The 17,680-nt window shown below is 40.3% G+C and overlaps 2 protein-coding genes across 2 annotated transcripts; one reads left to right on the top strand and one right to left on the bottom strand.

Annotated features, from left to right (window-relative positions):
- The first annotated feature begins 28 nt into the window (after window positions 1–28).
- On the top strand, window positions 29–10,653 carry LOC118431506 (vitamin D3 hydroxylase-associated protein-like). Its single transcript, XM_035842746.1, has 16 exons — window positions 29–624; window positions 1,461–1,571; window positions 1,810–1,866; window positions 2,352–2,441; window positions 3,036–3,169; window positions 3,503–3,709; window positions 4,105–4,145; window positions 4,598–4,722; window positions 5,409–5,534; window positions 6,274–6,371; window positions 7,067–7,166; window positions 7,538–7,578; window positions 8,058–8,097; window positions 8,473–8,584; window positions 8,926–9,071; window positions 9,577–10,653. Exons 1-16 carry the CDS (start codon window positions 412–414, stop codon window positions 9,688–9,690), a joined length of 1,755 nt encoding a protein of 584 aa, XP_035698639.1. The 5' UTR covers window positions 29–411; the 3' UTR covers window positions 9,691–10,653.
- Window positions 10,269–15,900, bottom strand: LOC118432093. Its single transcript, XM_035843612.1, has 4 exons — window positions 15,638–15,900; window positions 12,553–12,648; window positions 11,866–11,991; window positions 10,269–11,505 (listed from the first exon to the last, which is right to left on the bottom strand). The coding sequence occupies exons 1-4, from the start codon at window positions 15,722–15,724 to the stop codon at window positions 11,395–11,397; spliced, it is 420 nt and encodes a 139-aa protein (XP_035699505.1). The 5' UTR covers window positions 15,725–15,900; the 3' UTR covers window positions 10,269–11,394.
- Between the last annotated feature and the right edge of the window lie 1,780 nt (window positions 15,901–17,680).

Below are 17,680 nucleotides of genomic sequence, written 5' to 3'. Positions count from 1 at the left end.
TGTGTGTGTGTGTGTGTGTGTGTGTGTGTGGTGGGAGTGTGGGTTGTGATATTGGTGTGGATATCGATAGTGGTGGGTGTGTACAGGGTACCGGTTTTTCTTATCGTACCTGCCCGGAAAAAAACACAAGCATTTTCGTAACTTGAAAATCTAACCATTTTCAGCTTTTCTCACACACTATCAACACAGCAAATATAAAACCAATCCATCCAGCCGTACTTGAGTTATCTTGTACACAGCTGTCGGACAAACAAAGGCTACTGAAAATATAACCTCCACTAATATTTCACGGAGTTAATTATTAATTATAAGTGACCTTTACCAGCCAAAGTACAACGACCGAACACCTGTGCATTCTGCAGACTTGATCTTTCCCCCTCTCTCTCTACGTGTCTCACCCTCCTTAGAATCATGTCGGATTTTGTTGTAGACTTCTGCTGGGATGTTTTGGAAGATTCCCGCTTACCGTTGGTTTTCTGTACCACGTTGGTCGGTGTCCTGACCGTCTATGTGGGACGTAAGTTCTACACAAGGCAACAGTACAAGCGGAAAGTCCAGAGGAAGAACGAAGAAAGGCAAAAGGCTCTTCAAGACGTCTTGAAATCCTTAGATACTGATGATAAGGTAAGAAATTACAATTTTTACTTTTATACACATTTTCGATTCCTGGGCGATACAGTCTTTTTAAAGCATTTCAGACCAAAGTTGGCAATGGCAGTGTACCATATATATATATGCCATGGGCTAATGGGCAGTGTGCTTTAAAATACCAAGAGAAACAGTTGTGCGTTATGCAGGTAAAGATAGCTTTTATTATTATCCTTTGTGCTATACATGTAAGTTCTTTTGAAACATTAGGTCTGAAATATGCTATCTCTGTTGAAGGACCTCGCTATGGGCGTTAATCTGGCTGTACGTACATTTACATAGAGGTCTTTCTTGCAAGCCATGTTTGTCATTTTAGTGAAAGAACCGTGGGACGATACACACTACAATGGTTAGAAATCGTAAAGAGGGCACTGAGGTTGCCATTGATCGACTTGATGTATAGCGTTTAACTTAGATATTTCATCGATAATCTTAAAACATCTCTAAGGTATATCATTAACTCCTAGAAGAAGGTTTATCTTTAACGGAGGTATTGTTTTTGGCTTTGTATGTTTGTTCAAATTTGAGCATGTAACTGAAATGAAGATCATTTTTGGTAAATTTGCATTGATTCTGGTACGTGTTTAGCTATTAGGGTCCAAAAGAAAGACGGCGATCGTGGCCTAACAGCTTCTTCAGCTTTACAGGCTGACACTTCCTTCCTAAAGTAGCATGGTATAGTCCATAGGCAGCAGGCATGCCAGGCGAGCGTTTTGTCTCCCCAATGTAGGATTTTTCGTCGCACGGAATGCTATGTAGACTTACTTCTCCACTCGAGATGATCATAACTGTGCATTTTTGTCTATATTTAGGACATATCGGACATAAATGAGATCTTGACCCTGACCTTGCCTCAGCTCACACAGCAGCTGAAAGATGGACAGCTGTCAGCTGTACAGGTGCTACAGGCATACCAGAAGAAGGTACGAAATTTCAACATGGGACAGATAATAAATGATCTACATCAACAAGTGTTTGGGCCTATCTAGAAATAAAAATTGTATGTTTATCATTAGTCGTTATTTTGTGTGTTTAGTGTCTTGTTAATGTTAACTTCCTACTGCTAAATAAATGGCTGCCTATACAGCTGTGTTTCTGAGATTCAACGCAATTCCGCTAGGTGTTAAACTTCTGCTTTTGTTGTTGTTGTTGTTGTTTTAGGCTCTTGCAGTACACGGTGGTATAAACTGTATCACTGAACCCATCCCGAACGCACTCGTAAGTATACTTAGCTTTATACACAATGTAAAGGGCAGTTGGAAATGTTCTGCCTCTGGGATAATTTCATAGTTTGAATTCCTTTATTAGATAGTAGGAGGGTGATAGATGCAATTGTCAGCAAAACATACTTGTTTTCTCTTGTGTCTAGCCTGGAAAGTTTGTTTTGCTATCACAGTTGTAGCTTAATTCTTCCGTAAACGTTATAGCATTAAAGTCGCATCGTACGTGGTAGGGGAGAAATAGATTCTGATCCGTTCTTAGCTGGAATTCTTGTCTTTTTTTAATCAAGTTTCATCTTTCATTGTTTTAAAACGGTTCTTGAAATTTAGTAAAAGCCTAAAGTTATTTCTCTATCAGAACTTGCCAAACCGTACGGTTTGCCATATTCGCATGCACCTTTCGCAGCTGACCCGCCATCTTGGAAGCCGTTCGACTTATGACTCAATGCACACTCTCTTGTGACGTTGTTCTCATATATATAGGCGAGAGCCCAGGAATTAGACAGCACCGATCAAAAGTCGGGTCTACTGTATGGAGTCCCCGTGTCAATCAAAGACAACATCAATATCAAGGTACGTTGACCTTGTTGCCTTTGTGCGCATATGATGTCAACAACTGTACAAAACTGTTAGCGACGGTGGGTGGTATAAACTTTCTAGCTCTTTGCTAACGTCATGCGTCCGTAAGATTACGTGACGTCACTTGTTTGTACGATCATGTGACCAGTCAGGTCCCGTAGTCGGTAGTGCTAAAAGTTGTAGCCGGTCGCGTGACCTGGATAATTGGCAACGTGTATCTTAAATAAAGACTGCAGTAGGAGAGTGAACTTTTAAAATGTATATCATTTCTTCTGTGTCAGGCCTAAATTTTTAAGTTATGTATTATGTTAAATAAGAACTATCGTCAGATTATTTTTCAATATTTTCTGTAGCGTTGTAAACTGATGCCGTTATTGTAAAAGCTTTTTTTCATCCTGCCATTGGGGAAAAAAATGAAAGCTGAACACGAGGTCTTAAGGGTTAGATTGGAATTTAGCTTTGTGACTAATAGCTTTGACCTGGTGCCGAAGGTTGATAGCGGGATAGCGACCAGCGCGAGCGGACCAAAGGTAACAAGGATGTATTCTACGCTACCTAGGGGCTTGACACGACTTCATTTTCCAACAGGGGATGGCGAATACCCTGGGTCTAGTGAAGTACCTGGAAAACTACGCCGAGGAAGACTCTGTTATCGTCCGTGTGTTGAAGAAACAAGGGGCGGTGCCTTTTGTGAAGACCAACGTGCCTCAGCTACTGTTCGAGTGTGTATTCATCTGTCTTTCATGATAATGAGTGTAATTTTCCCTATGTTGTTCTAATGTTTTGTAAGTCACATTTTAGTGCCTATTGGCAAATAGGTAGGCAAAGTTCTTTAGCTTTTTTCCGTAGCGAGATTTTATTTTAAAGGAGGAGCTGCTAGCCTTTTCAATTAAAGGTGGTATCTCAATGCACTTGAGGCACCGCTGCGGCACTGCGGGGTCCGTTCAATGCGGGACTGTTGTGTTACTTTCGCCGATCATAGTTGGCCCTTGTTCAGGTGGCCCGAGTTCCGCGTAAAATAAGATCTTTATGTAAACTTTGCTTTGTTTTACCAGTATTGGATGCGGAAACCCGTTGTTTGGTACGACGCTGAACCCACGTGACCCCACCCGTAGTCCTGGCGGGTCGTCAGGAGGAGAGGCGGCGCTGATTGGTGGAGGAGGATCCATCCTCGGCATCGGTAATGACGTAGGCGGCAGCATCCGCATTCCCGCGCACTTCTGCGGAATCTGCGGCTTCAAACCTACTGCTAACAGGCTGAGGTAAGCAAAACTAAATCTGTGGCTTTGAATTTACCGCTAAAAGGTTTAGAGTAAGTCCATACTTTATGAGTCCGAGGCTTCGAATATGTTAGGCAAGCTTAAGCTGGCTGAAATAAACAGATACTAATGTAATAGATTTGTTTTCCTGATTCAGCACTAGTAAGTTAGGCCATGCAGTCGTAGCTCTAATATAATTTGCTTCCATTCAAAGTTCTTTTTCAACATATTTCATTTTCTTCCTCGCAGATTCCTTTTGGTTCAAATAAGTTGCAGAACTTGAAACAAAATGCGAAATATTGCCAGATGAAAGTATTCAAAATATCTAAATGTTTGGTTATACATGTTCATATGGAAAGAATATTGTTATTAACTTAAAGTTTCTTTTTTCGATTCAGCAAAAAGGGGTACTTCACTGCTGCCCCGGGTCAACAAGGACGTGAGTTGGAATTCTTCGTTTTATTTCCCAAAAAATACTGTTGTTTTCTGTTTGTTTTTGTTTTTGATAATCCTCTCCGAGGTTGAACCGATCATAAAACAAAATGACAAAATGATATGTAAGAGGCATATGCGTAGCTTGTAGTGTCAATCCCAAAATCTACGCAATGTTATATAAAAGTCTACGTATAAAAGTGGCGCGGTCGGCCACATGAACAGCTCACGTCGATTGTTGTCCTTGTGGGCCACCGTAAAGTTGAAATCGCTGCATGCTGCAATTCTTCAATTCTAGTGGTTTTTAATAAAAGTAGATCTTCAGCGATAGATTTTGACAGTAACAAACCACGTGGTGTTGAAACGAAAGAACTTACGGATTGAGGAGTAAAGAGTTCGATTTTTTTTTGGGGGGGGGGCAGACTTTACCTATTTTTATACCGTTGATGTGCCCCACAGTGGTCAGTACGTGTGGTCCGATGGCCCGAGACGTGGACAGTCTGGTGCTGGTGATGAAGGCTCTACTGGTACCGGACATGTTCCAACTGGACCCTCTGGTGCCGCCTATACCATTCAGACACGAGGTAAGGAAACGTAGGGTCATTAAAGTGTGCTAATTACCTTCGCCTAGACCGTTTTTCTTATTGGACCGGTCCGAAAAAAAAAAATTAATCTTTTAATGGACCAGATTTTGGACCGGGTAGAAAATGACCAGATTATATCGGAAGGGGTTTACACATTTAGGCAAAAACACAAGAAGAGCTAAGTAGAGTAGAGTCTATATAGTCGAGTACATCCCTTTATATATGGGACCATTGTTTTGAGTATTGACGATTCACAAGTTCTTACAGACAATAAAGTCGAGGTTCAGGGCCAGGGTCCTGGGTAGGTTCAGGGCCAGGGAATTTGGGTAGGGATGGTCAAGAAAGTGAAGTCCAAGTTCGATAACGGCCCACTGGCGGCTTTCTAAATTACTGTAACGGAGTTTCCATATGTGATACACATTTCATATTGACATGCTGTAGTCATAAAGTTAGTGTTCGAAAGCTCTTCGGGGCAGGAAGTTAGTGTGATAGATTTGCAACGTAGCGGATATTTTGGAACCACACGTACAGGAGCCTATTATATTTTGTTCCAAAGTTTAGAGGAGAATAACTCAAGAACGTGTTGCCGGATCGTCATGATTTTTGGTATGTATATAACCTAAGTGATGGTATACATGATAACGCGTTGATGTTTTTTCAATCGTCATCATCTGTGTTCTATTTAGATATATATATCGAAGAGGCCCCTGAAGATTGGCTACTTTCTAGACTGGGAGCTGGCCTTGGCTGCACCAGCTCTTACAAGGGCAGTGAAGGTCACCAAGGAGGCACTGGAGAAAGCTGGGCACAATGTAGGTTATTCCTTGAGAACAAATATGCAAATAGTCTTTGAGAACATATATGCAAATAGTCTCTGAGAACAAATATGCAAATAACCTTTTACAACAATATGCAGACAATCTTTGAGAACAGATATGCAAATTAGAAATAATATAGAATCTGTCATGTATATATCGTTGTTTGTCGTTGAAATATCAACAGTCGACATTCTTCAACGTACGCTTAGACGAAGACCTCCTGAAAATGTTTTGAACACCTAATATCATATTTAGTGTGTGTACCTCGGGGAGGGGGGGGGGGGGATATGTACTCATACGAAGTGTAACCTAGCTTAGCCACAACCGGTAGGCTGCTGAAATCGGTCGAAGGGGGGTGTAAACCTCTATCTCGGTGTTTGCACGATGAGCTAGGGCGTCTTATTGTGGCCGGGTTCAGGGTTGATTTTAACTATCCAGGGGTTTAAAAATCGAGGGACCTTGTCGTGCCCCAAAACAGCCCTCTAGCCACATGGTGGCCATTCTTTCCCATTAGTCTGATAGGTCTTTTTTGAATTAGCATAGATAAGATAGACTTAGAGAACGACGTTTTGTAGAAAGCTAGGACTGATATCAAGCTGTAGGGCTGATATCAATTAGGGTTTCGCTGTGATCAACATTAGTTGAGACCATATGACAGATGGTGGTGCGTAATTATAACTTTGGCGTGTAATATGACTTCTCCTGAATTATGGTTATCATATGTCTTCCACAGCTTGTGCTATTCCAGCCTCCAAAAAGTGACCACGCTTTCCAGGACATCATTCCTAAATGTCTTCTGGCTGATGGCGGGGAAACTATCCGTAGCCGTATGTGAGTAGAGTTTTGTAAAGATATTAGCATGGAATTGGGTATGAAATCTATATCATTTATGCATTATTGTTTTCACGTATCTGAAGATTATTTTGTTTTCCTTTAGCTCATTTGAAAATTGAAATATCAAAGTGCTTTCACCCAAGAGTTTTCCTACAAAGTCTATATTCAGATCTATGTTTTTATAGTTTGAGCGTTTCTTTGTGTTGTAAGAGTTAATTCTGAAGTAGGACTAAAAGTGATAATACAACGGATAAAAACCAGTCTTTGTTAAGAAAAGAGAGACGGGGCGCCATAAACCAATGATCATTTGCTCGCCTAGTTGCGTGTTATATTTCCATAATGTTCCTTTTCAATATTGATATGATATTAAACAGAGAAATTACCGTTTAGTATAAAATGTATCTGCTATTTCAGTTGTAAAGCGCTTATCGGCGAAAAGGTTTCGATCAGTCTTCAGGTCCTTCTAAATTGATTTTACCTAAAGACGAAATCACGTTACCTGAGCGGAGTTGTGACGTCAGCAGACGTCGGTATCGGCCCCCGTCTTCGTTGAGAAATTATTGTTACTAAAAGCAAAGCAAGATTCATTCTTTGACTTACGAGTTTGAAGTATTGCTTGAATATTTTCAATATTAAAATATGTATACATGTTATAACATGTACATCTCATGGTAAGAAAAATCCCTTTTCAGGTCTGGTGAAATGGCGGACCCACGTCTGAAAGCCATGATGCCTTATCTAACGATGTCGTACTTCTGGCGAAAGGTTGTTGGATTCTTACTGAAACCAATCGTAAGTATGAGTTAGCATCCTTTTTAGACTCTCTAGTTGCACTTGCGACTAGGCGCACGAAATCAATCTCCCTCGACATTAGAGAACTTCACCAGGCCTAGACTTAGACTTAGGGGCTCCCGTGTCTTCCGACACATGAGGCAGTCAGGTTGACCCAGCAGGCTCTGTCAGCAGCTATCCTCCTTACATCCTTCCAGTTGATGTTAGCTGTTTGGAGGTCCCCCTCGATGGTCTGCTTGTAGTTCATCGTATGTTGCCTTTACTCAGTTGTGAAATGATTTTTTTCGCGGTAGATGTTGTTATAATCGATGTAATAATTTCAGAAATCACCCCAATATATTTCCTTTACTAATCTCTTTTTGCCATTGCAGTCGCCTCGGGTATCAAGGGGGATGTCTCACCGCCTTCTTCGGTAAGATCAGAAGCAATTTTTTTTTCAAATATGAGTTTTCTCCAATGAATGTTAAGTTATGAAAGGTCTTCGTGCACCAACTAGTGCATCGGGCGACACCCATTTCCGTTTCTGTAGCCTTGGGCCACAAGGCGTGGTGTAACTACTACAGGAGGATAGTCCACTGGTAGTGTTCTTTTTGTTCAACTACCATACTCTTTACCAGATACTGAGTGCTAAGCAAAGAAAACTGCATGTACATGGCCATTTAATATTTAAGTCTTTGGTATTGGTCGAAACCACGATATACCTCATAAAAGGCGAATACTCTTGGCCATTGAACCTTTCTCAAATAACCACGTGTAGAAATTTTATATAGTTGAATAAAATTGATATTTGCAAGATATATATAATAAAAACATACTACATTACCTGTAGTATAACTACATCCTTACTTACTATTTTGATATAAATTTACTTGGTTTATCGATCTCTTTTAGGACCATATATGACCTGTGGCAAAGACTAGTGGAGCGAGAGGTACAAAATTCAATATAACTAAAATTCTGCAAAAGATATTAAAATTATTATTATAAGTACCAGCAGGCGTATAAAGTTAAAAGTGCATGCATAATTAATGCTATTTCAAGAAAACGCTTTCAGTCAATTTTACGAATCCATTACTTTCGTAACTTGTCAAATGATATTTGATTACTAGTAATTACAAAGTAATTGATTATCCTGTATGTTTCAGATTACATATAATAAGAGATAAGGAAATACTTCAAATATTTCATTGACCCGAACGGAACCCTCTAACAACGTCTTATGATTTTTGTCGATATTTTAACCTAAAAACAAAATGTTAATGTGACCTATTAGTAAGACTAATTGTTCTTGTGAAATACAATACAGGAATACGTAAGGGAGTTCTTGTCGACTTGGGAAGAAGCCGATATCGATGTTCTTCTGTGCCCTGCATTTCCAATACCTGCTTTTAAATACAAAGGAACACGTGCGATACCGGGTAGGTGCTGGTCCTAGTCTTATTTAGGTCATGTTAATTTGAATAAAATAACTTTATTGCACAGCAATTGTGCAAGGTGCAATCACCTAGATCATGTGACGATTGGTACAAAGTTCCAGGAAGTCTATATCGCCCCCGAAGGTTGAGTGAAGGTTAGAATGCGCTGATGTAGATGGTCCTCTTTGATTAGTACTCCCAAAAAAGTAGTCTTATACAACGACTACGACTAGACTTTGTCCGACGAAACAGTATATGTGGTTGTGATTAAATGTATACGTGCCATTTGTCTGTCCGATTCTGTCAGATAATCGTGATTTTCTACCTTTTCTTGTTGCCAACAGAAACTACATACTACACAAATATCTTCAACCTCCTGAACTTTCCCGCCGGCGTGGTCCCTGTTACTAAGGTAACGGAGGAAGACGACAGGCTGCTGGATGACATCATCGGATCTAAGAAGGACCCGTTTGACAGAAATGTTTTGAAGGTAAGAAGCTGAACGCTGCGATGTATAAATAAGTATTAAATTTTGTTTTGTATATATAATCTATGTTTCGTGAGTGAATTATCTGTACATTCATCTTTTTATTTACTTGGGATTCACCGCAAAACAAGGCTCATAGAGCCATTCAATTGTTTTGGGTAACAATACTGTATTGTGAAGAAAGATGTCTGTTAACCCTTGACTTAAACAGTCTCAGATTGCACCCCATGGGGAAGCAAGTCCGTGGAAGCTTATTCCATAGCGATGTAGTTCTAGGAAAGAAGCTCTCAGTGTGGAACTTCCCGCTAATTGGAGGATTGTGGAGGAAAAAAGGATGCTTAGCTTCATGTGCTAAAATACACAGAATGATTACAATTTAGTGTAAAAAAGGCATTCCCCTTATTATGTAGTCGGTACAGACATTTGACCCTTTGATGGAATCACGTGTCCAAAAAATCACATATCTTCTCCATGTAAATGTTTTCCGTTATGTTTGAAATATCCATAGGTTGCCAAAGGTGCAGTTGACATGCCGGTCGCCGTGCAGTGTGTGGCGCTGCCGTGGCAGGAGGAGGCCTGCCTCAGGCTCATGAAGGAAGTGGAGACTGTCTGTAAAATGTAAACTTTAATCATCATCACACCAAAAAGCAGTTACTCAAGCAACAGGATATGATTTTGGAACTTTGGGAATCCGAAATTGTCTTTGACCTTGTCTTACCTTGTTCCTTATTGGACGTCCGAATTATCTTCATCTATTTTGCATTCATAGGTAGGATATAAAAAACAGTTTCTTCTTCATCTTGAGTGCCCTCAATCTTTGTCGTAGATTATTACGGCACTTTTGGATGGGCGCATTAGCCGGTGCAGGCTGACACTAAGAAAATCCTGTGCAATACTCTATTAATCCGTAATCGTAGTCCAAAGTCCGTACCAGGTCAAAGTCCGTGGGACCCGCCGAATAGTGTCATACAGTGTTAGGGTAAGCAGGAGGCACGAGACACGAAAGTTTCTTCCATTGTCATTGACTAAAGATAGTGGATACTGTCTAAAACGTCTAACATGTCGACAGTTTAAAGGTCATAGTCAGTTGCTTGAGTAACTTTTTGATGTAACCTTAGTCTTATTACCTGGATGTCTAACCTTCATCGAAGTTTGATCGTTATCATTAACATCAACATTTAAAGAAACACCATGTTATGATTTTTTTCTCTTTTGTTTTACTTTTTTGCTTTATTATAATCTACATGTAATACCGTACCTATCTCATAGAGCTTTGATAGAAAGTAACGATCCATTTGGTATACCAGAGAATATTCCGGATAAATGAATTATGGGTAAAGCAGGCAGCAAGCGACATATTTCTATGGTAACGGGTACTGTACGGTCCGGGGTATGTCGTCATGGCAACTATTTTCTCACCCCATTCTTTACCCATAGTGCTCCGTTTTTACCAACATACAAAGGGATCTGGAATACGAATATGATATATTAGACAAAAAATGACTACCATATTTTGTTTTAGGTGATATTATATTTACAATTATTAGAAGTTTAAATAAGCATCTATAAGTTTCAATATTTTTTTCTTTATGAACAAGAAATATAGTTTTTAGTTCATGCTACTATTCATATAAGCTAATTATAATCTATAGCTACTACTCAGTGTCTATTTTGAGTGTATACCAATCGCCCTTAAAATGAAAAAAAAATATTAAGCGTAATCTATGTACTTGTACTTACTTATATTTATAATACAGACTAACTTTACGCAAAACGTGAGACACTTAATTTCCCGCTACCTACAAGCATGCAATCGCAAAATCATTAAAATGTCTCCGACTCAAAGGCGTCACCGATAATTAAAATGGAATCTTACAGCACATTAAGTAGCTTCTATACTGTTAATGTATGATCATATTTTCACTTAAAATTACCTGCGTGTATTCTTTTTAACAATAAACATTGTATTAATAACCAAATACGTAAACGTTTCATTACGAGCTGCCTTCATTATACTTCTAATAACTCGTCACTGTTAAATACATCCAATTAGTACACATCTACAAAACCACCGTGTCACGTGACCTAAGTGTCAATCAACTCCCAGGTCACGTGAACACATATCAGATCTCGAGAAAGCCGGATGGCGGATTCCTTCTAATTAACTAAGCTTCTCACAACAGCTTCTATTCGTCGCTCGGAACAGGGTAATTCCCATTATATTAATACCTAATGATAGTGTTGATATTCTTCTTATAATTACAATGTTTAATACGTGTTTGAGAACCTCTAACGTACACATACCGCATCAGCACCAAAGGCTGATCTAGCGATGATACCAGGGGATGACAACTCCATCGTCAAAAACTTGGTGGTACATTCCGTCGTTCAGCGGTTTGTCCGGAGGGGGTTGTCGTCTCTTGCCGACCCCCATTACCTGTAATGAAAAAAATAGAGCAATTCCACAACTTAAGTGTTACGGGATGAAAAAAGGGCGATCAGGAAATTATTTATGGTGAATGGAGATACTGAATTAAAAAAAAAACACAAAGGCTGGACAGGTTGTCAAGCCTGGTCCAGACAAGAACTGTTTGCGCATGAGCCTTCACCTGGCACATGCGCAATGTAAACAGTGAACCGGCCCATACTGCAATGCATATATCAATTTTTGTTTGGGAAGACTCACATTGTTTCAAGATACGCTGAGAGACAGAAAGTTTGAGAAACATACATTGGAAGCAAAATACACAGAACGAAATTAAATGTACATTTGATCTTCTTTGGGACTTTATTTTACCTCAGAAGCGCAGGAGATGTAGCTCTTCTCGGCACGGCTCATTCTGTGTCGCAGCGCCGCCATCTTGGTTTCCGCCATTTTGAGTCGACTGATGAGCCGACTGATCTGGGAACGTGTCCTCGATACCTGTGATTGACAAGACGAAAACGTGTTGAAAACGACGAATATTCAAGTATACTCCCCATGAGTTCACGGTCACGATATGTCACGCTGAAGTCATGTGTTAAGAAAAAGAATGACTTTTCTCTGATATGCGGCTCTGCTAATATTTTTATTTGGTCCTCACATTTGCCATTTAAGTTATTTTAAGAAGAGTATATCATACATATCTGATTTTGAGTGTAATAATTTACAACACATGTAGTACGTACATGCTCATATTTTTGCGCCAACATTTCAAAAGTATTTGTTTTCTTTGCTGTAATGTAGTTTATCGATGTGTTAATGTGTTAAAAGTAAAAACTTTATTGTTTGAAACGTTTAATAGTCAAGTATGGAGCGTAGACTTAGTGGTTCGGAACGTTCCTGTGGTTCCATTAAATTCTATAACAGAAAGCTTGTTTGTTTGTTGGTTGGTTTTTCATGTTGCCTGACTGAAACATCATCTTCCTGCATAAATTTCTAGAACTAACTTTGTGCGGCCTACTTGAATATGCATAGACTTAGATGTCCTCTATCTAGGCTTACCTCTGTTTCTGTACCCCTCCTCAATCTGCGCATGTTCCGAACGCGTCCCGCTTCTGCAGAACAGTCTTGAGCCTCTAGGCGGCGCGCTTTAACAGTCTGCAACGGGTAAAACGAAAAATCAACAATTCGGTTTTCTAACCATGTGTCATTATGGCCAAGCTTGGGCACAGGATGTTGTAAGCAATACTGATTTTGCAGCTTTTACGGGTAAAACCCTAATGATAAGGAACGCTGAAAACACTTAGGAAGTGGGAAGGGCAATTAAGATGTAGAAACGGATAATACATTTAACGTTACAGTCATTGATGGAAAGACATCAAGAATTCATAGCATATTGCTTTCAGTGTTTGGATTACGTAAGAGTACAGTTATATCTTTATTCATATCTTATTTCTTTATTTGCAAATTCATGCCCGTAGGCTAATTACAAGGGTACAGATAGTAAAAAATAAAAAAGTAACAAGTGTCTATTCTATAGAGCTATCTCATGCTTCTACATACTTTATTGGCGGGCTTATTCTTTTTTGGAGGCTGTGGCTGATGAAAAGTCCCACGTTTTTAATGGTTAGCGGGTTCTGTGATATTACCGGGAAGGTAGTTTTTGTAGGTCTACTAGCTGGTGAAAAGTTGGAAGTGTTGTTTTGATTGTATTGAAAAGGTTTTTTCTTTAATCCTCGTAATGGACGCGGTCACATATAAAATGTATTTCATCTTCCACTGCATCCGTCGCACATAGACGTCGTGCTATCTTCGTACGATCGGAAACTGAGAGCATTTTTCGGACAGTCGTACGTTTGTCCTACATTCTTCATTTCTTCTGTTACTCTTTTAGATCACTGTTTTAGAAAGCCTGCGTACCAGCAGATTTCTACCAGGGCTCCTTTACACTTGCTATCCTGAAATGTCCTCCTACCGGGGCTCTATTACTCGCGAGCCCCAGTAAAATCAGATGTTACCCCGGCCATAATTTGGACCCATATTGGCGGTGTCACAGAGTGCTTGAAAATCTCCTGACGACTAGCGACCAATGATCCGAAGACTTGATGACAACTCTTGGCAGCTGGACTTTGTTAACTCGATCAGTGGCGTAACATGAGAAACATTCGTTCCCGCTTAACTAATTAACAAGTAATCGTGGCCTCCGGGTCCACTTAGCTTACAAGGTTAATGTCAAAGATTACAAAAACATCCCATGTGTTAATAGGCAACAAGCTGGCAGTTAGGCCATGTTGATTTGATGGATGGCAGTCTGTATTTCTACTAATTCTAGCTATACGAAATTAGGATTACAGGCACTACGGTTCATTAAATAGTCGTAAATTCCAAGCTACCGACTGCCACGGTGGCGGTTCAGAGGCTGTATCTAAAAGGGTACGCTGACATCACATAATGATGGTATCCTGTCGTGGCACGGCCTGCGTAGCTAGTGTAGGCTCTCTACGGGGCAGGTGTAGCTCTCTACGTACCGCCCGGGGTTAAGTGGCCTGATGCGCACTCGGTAGGATTCTTACGCGGTAGGAGTTTTACTAGCCAGTGGGAGTAATTGCCCGCCACGAAGATGGCTAATTTAACTCCCACCGTGCAAAACTCCTACCGGGTGCGAAAGATTACCCCGGCGGCAGAAAGATCCTCGTGTCCCGAAGGGGGCCTGGCAAATCCTCGGTAAACTGTGTTATGTAATCGTTGAACCTTCCGGACAACTCACTCAAGAGCTCTTATACTAGATTCTAACTCCTAGTTCTTTGTTCCCCTCGGTGTTTCAATTATCTAGTATTTCATATCTCACCACTTCCCGGGATAAAAAGATTCCTATCTTTTGGAACTTTCAAGGAATCCGTCTGGGGAATTTCGGTCCTTGCCAGCGGTACCAAATGCAGCGTTACGCACGGGGAATTACAGTGTGGTTTCCTGTGAGACCCTGTGACGACCACAGTTACTGGAAGCCATGGTCAAATTGCACGGTACCCATTAATCTCCAAGCAGATCCTACGGTGCCGTAAGATAGTATCCAAGCTGGCCAAGGAGTATAACCGGCCAAAGGGAGGCACTGTAGGATCTCAGCTTAGAGATTATATAATAGGTAATCGTGCCGACGTGAGGTCACGTAATCTTTTCGGTCATGGTTAGGAGTGCAGCCCGCCCGTCCAACTTCATTTTTGCAAGCGTAGCAACTTTAACGGACTTGTGCTTCAGTTTCCACAAAGCTCGCGATGTGACATTTGATTGTGATTGTGTTAGAAACAAATCGACGCACCATGCGTAAACCCATGTAACAGTGCGGGTTCAAGTACCGCTAAAAAAACGTTTCACCTATGATCATAGCCATTGATGGCAAACTCTAGCAAAATTTCCTTAGAGCCTAGAGACTGGCCCTGCCGGCGGAATCAATCTACATCCCAGTTACGGGGATAAAAGCTCACAGTGCCGAGGCAGTATCTGAGTTGAAGTCCCGGCAGAGGCCGGTGCCCAGGCTATTTGTTTACATTCCTTTTACGAGGTGAGAACAACAGATAACAGAACAGTGGGGGTACCTTCAAGCAGACTCAGGGTGACAGCTGACACTTACAATAACTGATTTTGATGCATTTTCAAATACAAATGTGTCATTTCTTTGTTGCACAAATGCATGCTCCATCCTTTTGCTTTTCTACTACGTGGACCACTATTACTAAGACATAGAAAACAATCTGAAAATGACTTAAAACTCGCGTAAAAGTAAACCGCTCATCTGCTCGGAGATGACTTTGGGGAGGGGGGATATTACAGTAATGTTGTTTTCTCCGTTCCTTGTCAAAGACTCAAACAATGAGGCGGAAACTCCTGAGCATTATTTCAGCATATACGCGTACATTGAGCCGATATATAACAGTTTCAATCACGACCCCATATGGAGTATTTTCACACTGCTGGAACAGTAAAGATCAGTAAATATTATACGACTTGTGAACTACACCACATACTTACAATGATCTATCTTGTACTGAGATTTTATGTTCGACACCAAGTCCTGTCTTGATTACATTTCAATATACAATACCTATATCGATAAGAAACGTAGTAGAAGCCAAGAAATAACAACACGTACCTCCCCATACACGCACGTTGCCATCAGAAACACTGCACATGCGGTCAGCAGCATGGAAGTCAGTCCACAAGATGCTAGGCTCTTCATTTTCTTAGTAAAGTATCTATATATCCCGATTTCTGACAAAAAAGTCTACCAGCTTCAAGATTACTTCACGGACTTGCTTCGGGCGGGAAGAATGGGACGAAATACGGAGAAGACTCCCTGCACTGTTTTTTTGCAATTTGCATACACCGCAGATGTGTCCTGTGTTACTACTGTGTTCTTATCAGTACTTATCTCAAAGCGGCCTTGCCTATGGTCGGTCTATTGCATTCTTTTGGGCCCGATTGAAATTAGACAACTGGTTCTCGTTATAGGCTGAGAAAATTCTTTGGTTCAAGCATCGTGGTTGAAAGTTTTTTTTTCCTCCGGAGTGAAAATTTTACATCTACGAAATTGTGAAGCTGTGAAGTGTGCGGTTCATTTAATAGATCAGATTTTTTAAAACTTAAAATATGCCAGCTAAACAGTGACTGTATTCCACACGCAAAGACAAATATTGAAGATGAATACCAGTTTCTATTGTCCTAATGATATGCTTATAATAAAGAAGAGGGAAATGTCAATGGTTCCTTATACAATTTGAACTGATATGCTATGGGGAAAACCTCATTATGAGTTGCAAAATGTCACTTTGAGTCTGTTTTATGTTTGTTCATTTATTCATTTTGAAAGGCAGTCCTTTCAGTTTTCGAAAAACTGTTAATGTATTAAAAGAAGACAGACTTGACAAACACACACGTTGGCCCAATAGAAGCATATGCAAGATTTAGGGTAGTTTAAAACGTGTTTTGTAACATTTTTTCTTTCGCTTCATTTTGAAAGACCAAGTGATAAAAACACACGAGAAAGACGCAACAAAATGATCCAAAAACGCTCGTAATAGAATGTAAGATGGACACTACATCTGCTTGCAGCTTACGATAAAACGCACTGGGCCGCAGGGTAACCAAGGGAACGTCACAGGATGAGATCGTTTATAGGAGCAAATTGTTCCGGCGCCGTTCAAGGGAAGAGCCATATAACGGCCATGGCTACAGTTTTACCTAGGGGCAAGGACATGTGCTTGAGTGTTGGGTGGTATTTTCACTATTTCCTGTACAGATTGGGCAAATATTTCTCTTGAATGAAACGCCCTTGACTGTACAGTTGTCCTCGTGAAACTGTATGGCATCAATTATGATAGAATTCCCACCATTTTGAATTATCTTTGAGGAGACGTTGTAAAATTGTAGACTTTTTCATCCCTAAATGAGAGCGAAATCGAAAGAGCGACGGGCACACTGTCTCTAAACCGTGAAGCTAAGTGGCAGGTCACTTGACCAACGGTGTATGAGCGCCGCACTACAGAATGTGATAGAAGTGCAGTTTAGATAAGATCTGCAAGTACCGTAAAATAGTACATGTGCATGGAACTAATCCCACTTTGAAACAACCCGGAATGGGATCAAATGTACAAGAGAATTGTTCTGGCGGCGTTCAAGGAAAGAGTCGTATGATGGTCATGGCTACAGTTTGTCCTAGGGGCAAGGACATGCTTGAGATTTTGGTGGTAATTTCACTATTTCCTGTACAGATTGGACAGATACAAAAGTATTTCGCTTTCGAGCGAAACGCCCTTGGCCTGATATCTGTACGATTGCCCCCGCACAACTAACGTACTGCAGAACTTGTAACTAGTGCAACCATCATATAGTGCAATATCGGTAGTGCAAACACCGTATATCATATTAAGTAACCCATTTTGTAAACATAGCCGTGTTGTTTTATCGTAATCTGATAAGCTAGGAAAATGGAAAGTTTGTTAAAAGTTAAAAGAAAGCCGCTCACAACAAAACGTGTCTGTATTTGTTTATCATGTATAATGTGTATTTATCAATGAAAATTCATGATAGATATGAAAAACATGATATTGTACATAAACAGTACTAGTGAATATAGAATAATTCGTCTAATGTGCTGTAAAATTATATGATTGTCGACGATTCAGGGGTTGAGGCA

This window comes from Branchiostoma floridae, chromosome 15, assembly GCF_000003815.2.
Source record: "Branchiostoma floridae strain S238N-H82 chromosome 15, Bfl_VNyyK, whole genome shotgun sequence".
Classification (NCBI taxonomy): Eukaryota; Metazoa; Chordata; class Leptocardii; order Amphioxiformes; family Branchiostomatidae; genus Branchiostoma; species Branchiostoma floridae.
Note: the sequence above shows the minus strand (reverse complement) of the source record. Positions and strands in the feature narration are given on the sequence as shown.

Bases quoted from the DNA above. Each gene is read 5' to 3' on its own strand.
- LOC118431506 (XM_035842746.1), top strand. From the start codon at position 412: ATGTCGGATTTTGTTGTAGACTTCTGCTGGGATGTTTTGGAAGATTCC. The intron at 3,710-4,104 runs GTAAGCAAAACT...TTTTCGATTCAG, and splicing joins CCTACTGCTAACAGGCTGAG to CAAAAAGGGGTACTTCACTG. The intron at 8,098-8,472 runs GTACAAAATTCA...AATACAATACAG, and splicing joins AAAGACTAGTGGAGCGAGAG to GAATACGTAAGGGAGTTCTT.
- LOC118432093 (XM_035843612.1), bottom strand. From the start codon at position 15,724: ATGAAGAGCCTAGCATCTTGTGGACTGACTTCCATGCTGCTGACCGCA. The intron at 12,649-15,637 runs GTACGTGTTGTT...TACCCGTTGCAG, and splicing joins CAACGTGCGTGTATGGGGAG to ACTGTTAAAGCGCGCCGCCT. The intron at 11,992-12,552 runs GTAAGCCTAGAT...TGTCAATCACAG, and splicing joins GGAGGGGTACAGAAACAGAG to GTATCGAGGACACGTTCCCA.